This window comes from Aspergillus wentii (assembly GCF_001890725.1).
Source record: "Aspergillus wentii DTO 134E9 unplaced genomic scaffold ASPWEscaffold_1, whole genome shotgun sequence".
In the NCBI taxonomy this organism is placed as follows: Eukaryota; Fungi; Ascomycota; class Eurotiomycetes; order Eurotiales; family Aspergillaceae; genus Aspergillus; species Aspergillus wentii.
In genome coordinates this window covers 3,043,615-3,056,401 of record NW_024467832.1, presented here as the reverse complement: position 1 = coordinate 3,056,401, position 12,787 = coordinate 3,043,615, and the positions used below count along the sequence as shown (strand labels likewise).

Genomic DNA, 12,787 nt, shown 5'->3' with positions numbered 1-12,787 from the left:
AGTTGATGACTTCAGCCGAGTGGTATGATGATGTCGGTGAGCTGCGATATCAAGTGAACTGATCTTCTGGGCTATCAGTGGGTTTCGAAGCTCAGCTATGCTCAGTTGCATAAATCTGCCCTTTATACTCTGCAAAATGCCCTAGAATGATCTTCATCTAAAAGTACTATCTCTGGTACGAGATGAACTCTACAATGACAACAGTGGGTCGGATCTCATATTACCACGAGCGGTTCATTACGACTGATCTGATGATCTGATCGACGAACTCATGGTCCAAGGTAAGTAGATTCAAATCCCTGTTCTCGGGTAACGATTGTATTGTGTTTCAAACACAACTAAATTCAATATAGAAACATAAATGCCATTTATCAACCCCTTCAAAATCAACAAGCTATTTATGAAGGGGTTTTAAATGAAGGATCAACTCGAATGAAAACAACATATTGGATATATTTCGAATATTTATTCCATGGCCGGAACCGCAAGATAGAATGGACCCAACACAAGCATGCTCACAGTGTAGCCGCGAAGCCAACAAAGACAACAGCTGCGAATGCAGCGGCAGAGACGTGTCTGTCGGAAGCGCCAGCGGACACCGAGTCAGAGGGCGATGGCGAGCTGGAAGACGAACTGCTGGAGCTGGTGCCAGAAGAGCCACTGCTGTTGGAGTCAGAAGCAGAGCTAGTCGAGGTAGAAGTGACGAAGCCAGTGCCGGTCGACTTGGAGCCGGTAGAAGTGGCGGTGGTGCCGGAAGCGGAGCTAGTCGAGGAGCTGTCGACAACTAATATACAAGCAACGTTAGTCCTTGTCGCAAGGTAATCTGCACTGCAGCGTTGAAGCTTGATAGTACGCACCATTCTTGTGACCGGCAGACGCGCAGACATCGGAGAAGAAGTCGAGGGCCTCCTTTTTCTTATCACCGCATTTTTCAGTAATGGTGTCCTTCACTTTGTCGACATTGGTGACGCAAATCGCCTTGAGATCGGCGGGGTTCTCCTGGGAGCTTTGTAGAGGTGTCAGTCGATGATCTTCTTCCCCTCCACATTTCGCGTTTCCGAAGGATTGTCGCAAACCTACCCCACCGCAGAAAGAAGACAAGCAGGAGTCGAAGCAACAACGACGTTGCTGAGAGCCACGAGGGACAAAAGAATAGCGGACTTGGCGAAGTGCATTTTTGCTGATGAACTGGTTGAAAATCGGTTGTTGTAGGCCGTCGGTTAATCCGTCAAAACGATTAGGGGCAATGGATTGGGATCGCGAAAGCAAAAGGAATGAGAGGAATATGCAAAAGAGCGACTATACACAAATATCGGCTGTAAAGAACGTGGTAAATGGCAATAATAAGGAGTGTGGTTGCGCAAAAGCGAAAGAGTGGCGGATGCGAAGATAATCTGAAGAATGACAGAGATCTCGAAGCAGAATCCGATGAAGCAGAAGGAGGAAATTAGCATCGAAGGGGCCGAGGGTTGTTTCACTCCAAACTGGTAGCAACCCTGCCGATCATCAGTCCCTGTATTGTAATTACGAACAGTAAGGCTCAGAGTGGATGCCGCTAAGCTAGAACAGGATTGGCGTCAGGCACTCGATTGGGCGGAGACTCTGGGGGGCTGCTGAGTAAGTAACGGTGCAATTTCCCATACAGCCTCAATAATTCGAAGGCTCTGGCTAGACTTGAGTATTTATAGATAGGCTATTAATTTCGTGAGACTATAGATGGCTAAAATAGATTGAAAATATTCAGCTGACTTGCTATATTGCTAGGTTGCACGGATTATTAGCTAGTGGAGTACAGTTGTGTTGTAGAACTGTATCCAAAATCTTAGGTAGAATGTACAGTGTTTTGTTTCAGAACTATACACATGAAAGACACCCCAACATTTATAAAAGCGTGAAGCAAGGATTGTTGTATTTATATCATGAAGAATGTACAGAGAAACTCACAAGCAGAATACTCTTTCTGTCTGCAAAATGCTAACGGTGTTGGTTGTCGAATGTTGGATGTCCATAATCCACATCACCTGTCCCACATAGAATCATAATTGCTGGAAACAATCTCCTGAACATCCATTCTGAAGTCCACAATCTCCCTTCCATTGACCAGGTCATTTTCCCTCGCCCGTTTGTCTGCCTCTTCCTCATCCTTCGCAATCCCCGCCTGAACATGTCTCCGAATCAATCTCTTCCGAGCAATCTCAAAGTCCACATCGACAAACCAAAGCTCATCCATCAGGCTCGCAGCCTCATTCCACGGCTCCTTATTCAAACTTAGATAGTTCCCCTCGAAGAAGATAGCCCTGCACGTAGCAGGGATGGCTATATCATTCTCAACAGGATCCTTAACCGCATGGTCAAAGCTGGGGGCAAACACGCTCAGAGTCTCCGGTGTTACCTGTTCCCGGAGCTTCTGTACCAGTGTTAGAAACTTGTGGCCGTCAAACGTAAAGGCTGCACCCCGCCGGGCAACGGCGTACACGGGATCCGGCATCTGCGCGAGTTCTGCCCGTGTGTAGTGATAGCCGTCCATTGGGAGGGCTGTTGCAACGGGAGGGGAGTTTGCGTGTTCTGAGGAATAGAGCTGATTGATTCGATTGGCCATCATGTTGGCGAGTTGTGTCTTCCCGGATCCTGGGATGCCACTGATTGCTATCATTAAACGGGCATTGTCGGGAGTGGCTTGCAATTTTGCTGGGAAGAGGTTAGATATACTTCTATTACAGGGTTGGTTGTGCTGCCTGTTGCCATATTTCCTGTAGTGTCGAAGTGTCGACACTGCTTATAGGTACGTCCGGAGGGGCAAGCAACGATTCAATTACGATAGACTGCAATGACTTACCCCAGATTTTATCGACTAATCTATCCACCTGATGATCCATAGTGATGACCAGGTGCAACCAATGACGATCAAAAACAGATTCGCTATATAGTCAACAATGATATTTGACGTGGTCACGAGGATCGCGTCGAGATTTTTCACAAGTATGATAACGAAACAAAGGCGCCAAATGGCAATATATATATATAATTTTTGTGAAAAATCGTTCAAGGCAAATTGTCTTATGGTCAAAGCTTTTAATGGGAGGAGAAGTTGTGGAATGGTAACCAAAAGCAAGCTTTGTGGCCCTGATAAGAAATAGTCATACGCAATAGGCGGGGCTTGTCGTTCGGAGTGGGGTGCTGCGATGTGCTTCCCCGAAGCCTCCTCTACGTCACCGGGAAGGATGGTCGATCTTTTGCAACAACACCCGGAATTGTTGGAGATGATTCCATGGAGTGGTTTTTATAGGAGGAAAAACAACGGTTGGTACCAGGGGTACCCCTCTTTAATTAATGGAACTTTTCGACTGTACCTTTGATTGTCTAATACCCCACTTTCCATCTCGAATAGACTACCTCAGGCAAAAGGATGGATGGAGAGATAGTCAACTCGACCAAGCGCTGTACTCGCAGCTGTAAAACATGGTATATCACAGACTATGAATACAAAGAACCCGAGTGACTATATACGGGAATGGCTTTCCCCTGTTCCCAGGGCAGACAATGTCCACCTGGGCAAAACCATAATGCAAATCCACAAGAAGAAAAATCAATAATGCACCATCAACGCCAAACAGAATAACCCACCCCACCCGCTATTATTCAAACCGAAAGATATCTTTCCACATACAACAGTATCATATGTAAAACACTATCAACGACAATGGTAAGAAAGGAATATTCAGGGCCTCTGCCTGGCTGGCCCATCGGTGTCGTCAGAATCTGGGATTTCGTCTCCCGGGCCGAGCCTGCGGCCAAGAGATCGAGACAGGCCAGCAGCTGCCCACCATTCATCAGGAATATCCTGTCTGCGAGCAAGACGATCCAGTATGGCCTGCATCTGGGTAAAGTCCGGGTCGGTAGATGTATCGGAAAAGGAGAATGAGACCGTAGGAATAGGAGGTCGGCTATCCATGGTGGAATGAAGATTATGCATCTGCCGAATGGGGTTCATGAGGCGCATCCGAGCGCGATAGCGCTGGTTAAGAGCTTGCTGGCTAAGCTCCGACTCCGAGTCCGAGCCTGAATCGGAAGACGGTGGGTCACATGGGTTCAGGAACTCGGGATAGGGGTCGAGCACCATTCGCACTGTCGCCGCCGTAGGATCCAAAGAGGATGGAAGTGTTTGAGAAGGGTTGGCCGAGTTTCCGGATGTCCCTTCCCTCGATGCATTTGCCCCAGAGGCCGCTGTGGAACCGAATGAAGAGTCGGCACTGGGAAGATTGGCGTCTGGTGCAATGGTAGTTAGGAGTGTCTCCCACGCATCATGCTCTTGTTCGTCATCCTCTGGGCTCAAACTCCGCTGGCGGTCTCCAAGTCCATCAACAACGGGTCCGCGACCCACTCGATTCGCTTCGTTGATAGAGCGTTGACCGACCCTCCGCAACAAAGGAACTGTCAATCCATCTGGATCATCACCGGGACCACCGAAGCGGGGAAATGGGGATAGACGAATGACGTCTGGGTGTGGCTGCGAAGATGCCGTGCTGTGATATGCGGGAGCAAATCGCGGTGTGTAAGGCGGATGCTCTGGACTTTGTCGGTTGCCAGGGTCATCCCCTGGGGAGAAACGGCTGAGGAAGTCAACCATCGGCGACTCGCGCGGTATTCTCAACCGCCGACCAGGGTGATTGTGGTGAATGGCATCTCTTAGTAACCTTTGGCCGGCCTCTCGTCTATTCGAATCCACAAGTCCTCTTGTCAAATCAAAGGGGTCGTCGACAGGCCCAGAGTTCGGAGCTGGAGAGCGCACATGGTGTCTAAAACCATTCACTTCACGCTCAATCTCATCTGCGATCGGGCGAGGAAATCTTGAGCGAAGGGTTGCGCTGCGTAAGTCGGAACCACCGAAGCGCGACGGGCGGCGAATGGTAGATTGGCGGCGGATTGAAGATCGCGCGGCAGCAGAGGGATCCTTTATGGCGTTATTCGTAGATTTATCAGCGCCCGAAGGCTCACGGAACATTCTACAGCAGGGTTAGTACAATTGTTTGCCCCGTGCTCCATCCGGCGGCGAGGCAGCGCGTTTCACTCGACGGGGCACACGAGTCTGAACAAACTTACGGAATACCCATGGCGACGAAGTAAACAGCCCAATAAAGTACAAAAAAAATGCCAAACAATTCCTTTAACAAATGTGACCCCAAAAGACCGATAATAAATAGAAATAAAAAGAGTGGGACTAATCTCGGCGGGGAACGGGAGGATAAGTTGGCGACTTTGCGCTGGCAAGCCGGTGGTGGTTTGATGGAGAACGGGGGCGGACTGGCGGACTGGCGGAGGCAAGGAGGAAGGCAAAGGCAGAATGTCAGAAAGGAATTTGCACCTGAGGCTCCGAAGAAAACACGTCGGGGAGGAAAAGAGGCTGGAGTGTGGCGTCGAGAGGCTCAACAGATACGCCTGCGTACAATACAGTACGGCCGTTATCGCCCGCGGGTAACTTTCAACGCCTGAGTCTTGCATAGGACTCTGAGGCATCAACTCCGCGGCGAGGTCTGGTTATCTCGACCGAAAGGGATTTGTCTTCTTTCAACTTTTCTTACGCTTGGTCCAGCTTACATTCCACGTTGCGCCAGCCTTCTAAGTCATTAGGGGCTGCATCAATACCAATTTCGCCCAGAACGCTTTTCTGATGATGAGGATTTGGTCCAAACAACCACCAGACACCGTATATTTGGAGGAATGATTGAGCTCGGGCTCGGCCGGATTGCCAGTCTCCTACAGCAGACCCCTCTGTCATGGCAGGCCATCCATATCGCCGGAACTAATGGCAAAGGCTCGATCAGCGCTTGCCTTTCGCACCTGCTGGCGGCGGGCGGAGTCCGCTGCGGTCGCTTTACCTCCCCTCATCTTATCGACCGGTGGGATTGCATCACTATCGACGAGCGAGTAGTGCAAGAGTCCCTCTTCCGACACATCGAAGCCCAAGTCAAACTGCGCAATAAAACACTGGGGATTGGTGCCAGCGAATTCGAATTGCTGACGGCGACGGCCTTCGAGATCTTCAACCATGAACGAGTGGAAGTGGGAGTGGTCGAGGTTGGCATGGGAGGCCGCCTGGATGCTACAAATATTCTGAACAATGTTCTGGTTTCCGTCATTGCTAAAATAGGACTGGATCACCAGTCTTTGCTGGGAAACACCATTGAGGAAATCACTCGTGAAAAGGCTGGCATACTGAAACCTGGGGTTCCCTGTGTGGTCGATGGCACCAATGCGCCGGAGGTGATTAGCACTCTCGAACAGTACATCAACGACCTGAACCTTAATGCGATGTTTGTCCACTCGGACGTTTCCGATATCCAATCCCCGTTGCTTAGGCAAATATTCGAAAAGCTGGACCTTCAGCCTCATCAGCAGGCGAATATGTGTTGTGCTGTGTCGGCACTTCAGTTGGCCATGTCTAAACTTCGCCCAGAAGTCGACGTGGACACTTTAATCCCACATCTCGATGGTGTAGAGTGGGCAGGACGTTTACAAAACATTACCCTTGAGCCATTGGTTGCCCGCAAAGAGCCCATACTGCTTGACGGGGCTCATAACTCACAGTCAGCCGAGGTGCTTGGGGCGTACGTGGATCGCAAACTGCGCTCACCACAGAGTAACATAACCTGGGTGATTGCAGCATCGCGTGGAAAGGACTTGACTGAACTGTTTCACTCGTTTATCAAGCCTGGGGACAACGTTGCAACAACCGCCTTCGGACCTGTAGATGGAATGCCCTGGGTTAAAGCAGTCGACCCTCCAGAGCTTGCTACATGTGTTCAGTCGATCCTGGGGATCGGCAAGGTGAAAGACTTCGACGGAGACCTTCTGGCTGCCATCAATTGGGCCTGCGAGCAGGCCAGCGGTGGCCCACTGGTCATTGCCGGCAGTCTGTATCTTGTATCAGATGTTCTCCGTCTCCTCCGCGAGGCACAGGCGGGAAAAGAATCGCACGTCTCATGAGATAATCAGTTCGGGATGCCCCCAATGTTATATTTTGAAATAGAATGTAAATGTAAATATTTCTTGCAGCCATGGTTGATTAGCCGGCAGGCGAATTCCTTCGATAGTACTTATGGTACGGCGTAGTTCATGATTTATGCGCATTGTCCAACGCACAAACAGTCGCGCTATGGCCTACTAGTCCATTTTTGCAATTGATAATTGATTTAGCGTCATAGATTCCAAAAAGAGCATCCGGAAGATCTTTCGATCGACTTAGATAAGGTAGATCGGAGATAGGTAGGAAGCCGGTCGCTGCGTCATGTCCCGAACGGGTGGTGACCTGTGGAGAAGCGAAAGTTCAGAAACACCCCCAGTTTGTCTGAGTGGAACCAACAAACACCACAGTTGGCAGTCATTTCTTCCACTGTCCTTTGGTGGGTTTCCCATGGATCTGGCTGACAACCTGGATATTCTACCCTCGAAGGAAAGCAGGTGTCTGATGTGTAGCGACGCGTGTGGTCAACGCGGCTCCATGGGTGTGCGAGCAATTATCCCTCCTGTATGTCCCTCAACAGATCTCCATGCCCTATCTCCCCAAAGAGAATGGCTATCCCATAGCTCCCCTCGTTTGCTGTCTCACATGTGAATATTACTGACAATATTTGCTTGAAATAGGTTTTGCTGACATGAATAACCTGATCGATCGCCTGGCTCCTGCCTCGTTCCTCATTTCTCACCCTGTATCTGAAACCGCGCGATCTGACACGGCCCGCCTGATTTAGCGATTCCGAGACTGAGAAACAAGCGACTGATACATTTGTCGGATATGGTGTCTCGATCCAGCGAGGGCAGTGAGGCGGCGGCCCGTCCACCGTCCAGGGCGTCGGGGACATCAGCCAAACCGCGACTCTCGAGACTCAACACCAGCCCTACCAAGCGAGAAGATAAGACAAGGGAGGATAAGGTGGTGAAATCATCGGCGAAAGATGTGGCAGAGCTCAAAGATTATGTACGAATATGGCCCCCGGGTGTTATTCTTCCAGTGATATAATACTGACGGTCAACCGCATCGCAGCAATTGGGTGATTGCTTGGGCAGAGGTGCATTTGGGTCTGTTTACAGGGCGCTGAACTGGAATACTGGGGAGACAGTGGCTGTGAAGCAGATCAAGCTGACTGATCTTCCCAAGAGCGAGTTGCGGGTTATTATGGTAAAATCACTGGACCCTGGCTGGCTGGAAAAGTGCCGTGTCGCTAATTTTTTTTTACTACAGCTGGAGATTGATCTCCTAAAGAACCTGGATGTGAGATCGGGACCTACATCCCCAGTTCCTGGCAGAAAAGCTAATCCAGCTTCATTGTAGCATCCCAACATCGTCAAGTACCATGGATTCGTAAAGTCTGTTGAAACTTTAAACATCATCCTCGAGTATGTTATCTTTATTAGAGAAGACAAAGAAAAATTTTGGAAAGATGCTGACAGGCTCAGATACTGCGAAAATGGCTCATTACATTCAATCGCAAAGAACTTCGGTCGCTTTCCGGAGAATCTGGTCGGCCTGTACATGTCCCAGGTCCTTCATGGACTCTTATATCTACATGAACAAGGTGTCATACATAGGGACATCAAAGGCGCGAATATTCTCACCACCAAAGAGGGTCTCGTGAAACTAGCAGACTTTGGTGTTGCCAGCCGCACTACCGGTCTCAACGAGGCAAGCGTCGTTGGAACTCCTTACTGGATGGCCCCTGAGGTGATAGAGCTTTCAGGTGCTACTACGGCATCTGATATATGGAGTCTTGGTTGCACTGTCATTGAATTGCTTGAAGGAAAGCCTCCCTACCATAGCCTACAACCTATGCCTGCACTATTTCGCATTGTCAACGATGATCATCCTCCTCTACCCCAAGGTGCCTCTCCGGTAAGGTCCAAACCTCGTTGTCTGCCTTTTCATGTCTAATGGTAAAACAGGCTGTTAAGGATTTCCTCATGCAATGTTTCCAAAAAGACCCCAACCTTCGTGTCTCGGCCAGGAAACTTCTCAAACACCCCTGGATAGTGAACGCTCGCAGGTCTGATTCGGTCATTCCGAAAAAGTCCACTGAATACGAAGAAGCAGTAAAGAGTGTTCAAGAATGGAACGAGGCTCTGCGCTCACCCGGTGCAGGCACTTTACGAAAACCTTTCAAATTCGATCATAACAACCAAGTCCCTCTGCCCCCTTCTCGGAACACCCCAACGAAAGATACTCTACCGTCACCAATCTCTAAGAATGTAACAGAGAAATTTCGATCGGCCGATTCGAATGAGGACGACAATTGGGATGATGACTTTGCTACCGCCATATCCCCTAGTGCGATGAAGTTACCGCATCTCCGGCCACATGACAATTTCGGAGGAATGCTTTCTTCTGAGAAACTCAAAGCGTTTGCGTCTCTTGATGGGACAATTCTAAGATCCGATGATAGCTTTGAATTTGACGATCCTTTCACTGCTTCCTCTTTGCAGCCTGACGAGTCAGATTTTCAGGAGACAATTCGGCCAGTTCCATTCAAACAACCCCCAGTTGAAAGTGCGCAGCTCCAAAATCTACCACATCATCAGCCTGCTAAAAGCTCTATATCTCCCATGCACAATGTTCCAATTCTCACTCAGAATCCTGTGCCACCAATGAGACAACCGCCGCGTCCAGCTTCGTTCTACAAAGAGAACCCGGTTGAGGACTACTCCGATCTTATCATGGCGAATGAAGATTCATTGGACCGTAAGCTTGGAGCTTTCCGGGTAAGTAACTGGGGTGACTCTTGGCGTAATATGTGCTTACGAATTTTTCAGGAAGTTGATGAGGAGCCGGAACTCATCCTCCAAACCTCTCCATCGAAGGGAGCAGCTCAGTATCAATTATCAACCGAAGACGATGGACCACCACAACCACGGCTTAGGAAACAGATATCAGTCAAGCGTCATCGTTCCGCGATTGAAATTCAGAGATTCGCTGAAAATGAGAATGACGAAGATTTCTCTGACATCCTGGGTGCCGATGAGGTTGCTTTGGAGAAGCCTGAAAGTGACGGTAGCTCGGATCGTAGCACATTAATGCTTAACTCGAAATTATCGAACAACTCCTGGCTTGGAGATCAGGACGATGAGGATGACCCGTTTGCCCAGCTTGAAGAAGGTTTCGACGAAATGGATTTGGAAGCCAATATTGCGCGCGACAAATATGCTCGACTTCGAAGTCAAGTCGAGGGACTTGTTAGCTCCTTGAAGACCTCGCAGGATGAAGAGGTCCTTGCGGATATTTCAGACCAGCTGCTGACAATTTTCTGTGATCTCCCAGAGACGAAGAATATCATTATTGGTGCACACGGAATGCTACCCATTTTGGAGATCCTTGACTCATGTCGCCGGCGTGACATTATCCTCTGTCTGTTGAGAATTGTGAACGCTATCATTTATAACGATGACGAAATCCAGGAAAACCTTTGCTTCGTAGGCGGTATTCCCATCGTCAACGAATTTGCATCAAAGAAGTATCCACGGGAGATTCGACTTGAAGCAGCAGCTTTTGTGCAGCAGATGTATCAAACATCCACTCTCACACTCCAAATGTTTGTCAGCGCTGGAGGTTTGAATGTTCTTGTTGAATTTTTGGAAGACGATTATGAGGACGAACGAGATCTTGTTCTCATTGGAGTAAATGGTATTTGGAGTGTTTTTGAATTACAGGTTAGTTTGGCCTACTTGTTCGACGTATATGGCCAGGATCTGACAACAAGAAGGGCTCTACTCCGAAGAACGACTTTTGCAGAATTCTATCTCGCAGCTCTGTGTTAGATCCTCTTTCACTCGTCTTGAGTCGAGTATTAGACGAGGAGGGAGATCTGGCTGAGATTGTCGAGGGTCGTATTGCGAACATTTTCTTCATCTTCTCACAGGCCGAGAATCATGTCAAAGAAATGGTCTCTGAACGAACCGTTCTGCATAGTAAGAGTCCATGCATGACCCAGCTTTGGATTAGTTCTAACTTTTGTTGAAGGAGTTCTCAAAGAGCTGAAGCGCATGACCCCTGCTCACCAAATAACCATGTTGAAATTTATCAAGAACCTTTCCATGCTTTCAACAACCCTTGATTCCCTTCAGAACTCAAACGCCATTGACGTACTCACGGATCTTCTACGATCAACCATAAGACGACCTCATTTCCGAGAAGTCTCCAATCAGATTCTGAATACAATCTACAACATGTGTCGCCTAAACAAGACACGCCAGGAAGACGCTGCGCTAAATGGCATTGTGCCTCTGCTTCAGAAGATTGTAAAGACGGAGCGGCCATTGAAAGAGTTCGCGCTACCAATCCTCTGCGACATGGCGAACTCTGGAAAAGTTGGTCGTCGCGAACTGTGGCGCAACAAGGGTCTCGCCTTTTACATCTCCCTTCTTTCCGACCCATATTGGCAGGTTACTGCTCTAGATGCTATATTCACCTGGTTAGTAATGGTTCTCTTAGTTGAAAATATTCTGGCTTACCTTTGTTTTCTTATGACAGGCTCCAAGAAGAGACTGCAAAGGTTGAAGAGCATCTCCTGGATAACCGCCATGACAAGCCATCATTTACGGATGCCATTGTTAAGTGCTTGACGTTTTCCAAGGCAAACGCTTTTGAAAACATTCTTGAACCGCTCCAAAAGCTTCTTAGGTTAAGTCCACCAATTGCCTCGACACTTGCTCGGCCAGATCTCTTTACGCGGATCGGACAAAAGCTTCACCACGCTAAGGCTGCAGTTCGCCTGAACCTACTCCGAATCATATCAAGCATTTGCGACTCGAGTGAAGAGCAAGGAAGCCTTCTCGCCAGATACGGTCTTTTGGATGCAATCAGGGAATTGGAAAATGACCCAGCTATCTTGGTCAGAGATATGGCCGGAAAGCTTATTCAGTCAAGTGAGATGAACGATTCATATGGTATGGGAAAGCGCAGACCTGGCGCGAGACGGCAAAGCACTTCTACCACACCACCCGGTTATCTGGTAAACCAGTCTGCCCCCTCTACTCCACAACACATCCATCGCTCGAGTGGATCTAAAGGATATTACGAAGGGCGAGAGACGTCGCGACACCCACGGAATGCTTTAAGTGGCTCCTCGCTTGCAATGCGACCTGGGAGTCGAGATGGCAACGGCTCTGGTCTTCCCTCTGGAGTGAATGGAAGCTCTGGCGCATCAAGAAACAGAATGTCTCGCGGCATGTCTAATCGGCTGTCTCACGTCGAGCTTTTGACCGAGGAAGACACAAGGCCGCCTAGTTCAATGGGCCGCCGGCCATCCTTGGTTCCTAGGCGCCGAAGAACCCATACAGATGACGAATGGGCGATGTGATTTGACATTACTTACGTCCTGTCCATATTCCTTTCATGCTCTTTTCATTCAGTTGTTCATGCTACCATCTTCGGTCGGTTCTTTGGTTTCAAACATTAAGAACATAAAGGGGTAGCTATATAATGTTTTACCGAGTGCATCGCATAAAATAGGCGCATTGGGACTCGGTTTCTCTCTCTTTGAATTTCTTTTGTTATTCTGGCAAAACACCCAAAACGGACTGGCTGACTCTTGTATCTATCTCTTTTTTCTCTTTGTACTTTTTGTCGTATTTGGTCAATTTGGCCTACTTCTCTCGGAGCATTGTTGTATCTGTCGATATGCCAAGTGATGTCGATATGCTACATGCTACTGTTCCTTTCTAGACCAATTTTAGACTTATGGGATTCCTGATGAAATGTATATCTTCATCGTATGGTGCCGGACGTAGGGCCTCACATTTA

General features: G+C 48.6%; 5 protein-coding genes across 5 annotated transcripts; 2 read left to right on the top strand and 3 right to left on the bottom strand.

Moving 5' to 3' along the window:
* Positions 1–85: 85 nt before the first annotated feature.
* On the bottom strand, positions 86–1,571 carry ASPWEDRAFT_178952 (putative GPI anchored cell wall protein). Its single transcript, XM_040831780.1, has 4 exons — positions 1,081–1,571; positions 858–1,006; positions 354–784; positions 86–281 (listed from the first exon to the last, which is right to left on the bottom strand). The coding sequence occupies exons 1-3, from the start codon at positions 1,173–1,175 to the stop codon at positions 516–518; spliced, it is 513 nt and encodes a 170-aa protein (XP_040694866.1). The 5' UTR covers positions 1,176–1,571; the 3' UTR covers positions 86–281; positions 354–515.
* A 318-nt stretch (positions 1,572–1,889) lies between these two features.
* Positions 1,890–3,118, bottom strand: ASPWEDRAFT_34689 (kinase-related protein). The gene is made up of 2 exons (XM_040834065.1): positions 2,837–3,118; positions 1,890–2,688 (listed from the first exon to the last, which is right to left on the bottom strand). The coding sequence occupies exons 1-2, from the start codon at positions 2,874–2,876 to the stop codon at positions 2,018–2,020; spliced, it is 711 nt and encodes a 236-aa protein (XP_040694865.1). The 5' UTR covers positions 2,877–3,118; the 3' UTR covers positions 1,890–2,017.
* Positions 3,119–3,224: 106 nt separating this feature from the next.
* ASPWEDRAFT_34688 (uncharacterized protein) lies at positions 3,225–5,310 on the bottom strand. The gene has a single exon (XM_040834064.1). It carries the CDS (start codon positions 5,000–5,002, stop codon positions 3,719–3,721), a length of 1,284 nt encoding a protein of 427 aa, XP_040694864.1. The 5' UTR covers positions 5,003–5,310; the 3' UTR covers positions 3,225–3,718.
* ASPWEDRAFT_23294 (dihydrofolate synthase) lies at positions 5,284–6,984 on the top strand (the record flags this gene model as incomplete). Its single annotated transcript, XM_040832459.1, has 2 exons — positions 5,284–5,472; positions 5,629–6,984. 2 exons carry the CDS (start codon positions 5,284–5,286, stop codon positions 6,982–6,984), a joined length of 1,545 nt encoding a protein of 514 aa, XP_040694863.1.
* A 344-nt stretch (positions 6,985–7,328) lies between these two features.
* Positions 7,329–12,778, top strand: ASPWEDRAFT_34685 (uncharacterized protein). Its single transcript, XM_040834063.1, has 11 exons — positions 7,329–7,525; positions 7,642–7,975; positions 8,042–8,176; positions 8,240–8,269; positions 8,330–8,394; positions 8,455–8,887; positions 8,938–9,750; positions 9,802–10,695; positions 10,749–10,953; positions 11,006–11,456; positions 11,516–12,778. The coding sequence occupies exons 2-11, from the start codon at positions 7,793–7,795 to the stop codon at positions 12,342–12,344; spliced, it is 4,038 nt and encodes a 1,345-aa protein (XP_040694862.1). The 5' UTR covers positions 7,329–7,525; positions 7,642–7,792; the 3' UTR covers positions 12,345–12,778.
* The last annotated feature ends 9 nt before the right edge of the window (positions 12,779–12,787 follow it).

Coding starts and splice junctions, on each gene's coding strand:
- ASPWEDRAFT_178952 (XM_040831780.1), bottom strand. CDS start 1,175: ATGCACTTCGCCAAGTCCGCTATTCTTTTGTCCCTCGTGGCTCTCAGC. Junction 1,007..1,080: donor TGTCTTCTTTCTGCGGTGGG/GTAGGTTTGCGA, acceptor ACCTCTACAAAG/CTCCCAGGAGAACCCCGCCG. Junction 785..857: donor GTCTGCCGGTCACAAGAATG/GTGCGTACTATC, acceptor CTTGTATATTAG/TTGTCGACAGCTCCTCGACT.
- ASPWEDRAFT_34689 (XM_040834065.1), bottom strand. CDS start 2,876: ATGGATCATCAGGTGGATAGATTAGTCGATAAAATCTGGG. Junction 2,689..2,836: donor ATTAGTCGATAAAATCTGGG/GTAAGTCATTGC, acceptor ACCTCTTCCCAG/CAAAATTGCAAGCCACTCCC.
- ASPWEDRAFT_34688 (XM_040834064.1), bottom strand. CDS start 5,002: ATGTTCCGTGAGCCTTCGGGCGCTGATAAATCTACGAATAACGCCATA.
- ASPWEDRAFT_34685 (XM_040834063.1), top strand. CDS start 7,793: ATGGTGTCTCGATCCAGCGAGGGCAGTGAGGCGGCGGCCCGTCCACCG. Junction 8,177..8,239: donor GCGAGTTGCGGGTTATTATG/GTAAAATCACTG, acceptor TTTTTACTACAG/CTGGAGATTGATCTCCTAAA. Junction 8,888..8,937: donor TACCCCAAGGTGCCTCTCCG/GTAAGGTCCAAA, acceptor ATGGTAAAACAG/GCTGTTAAGGATTTCCTCAT.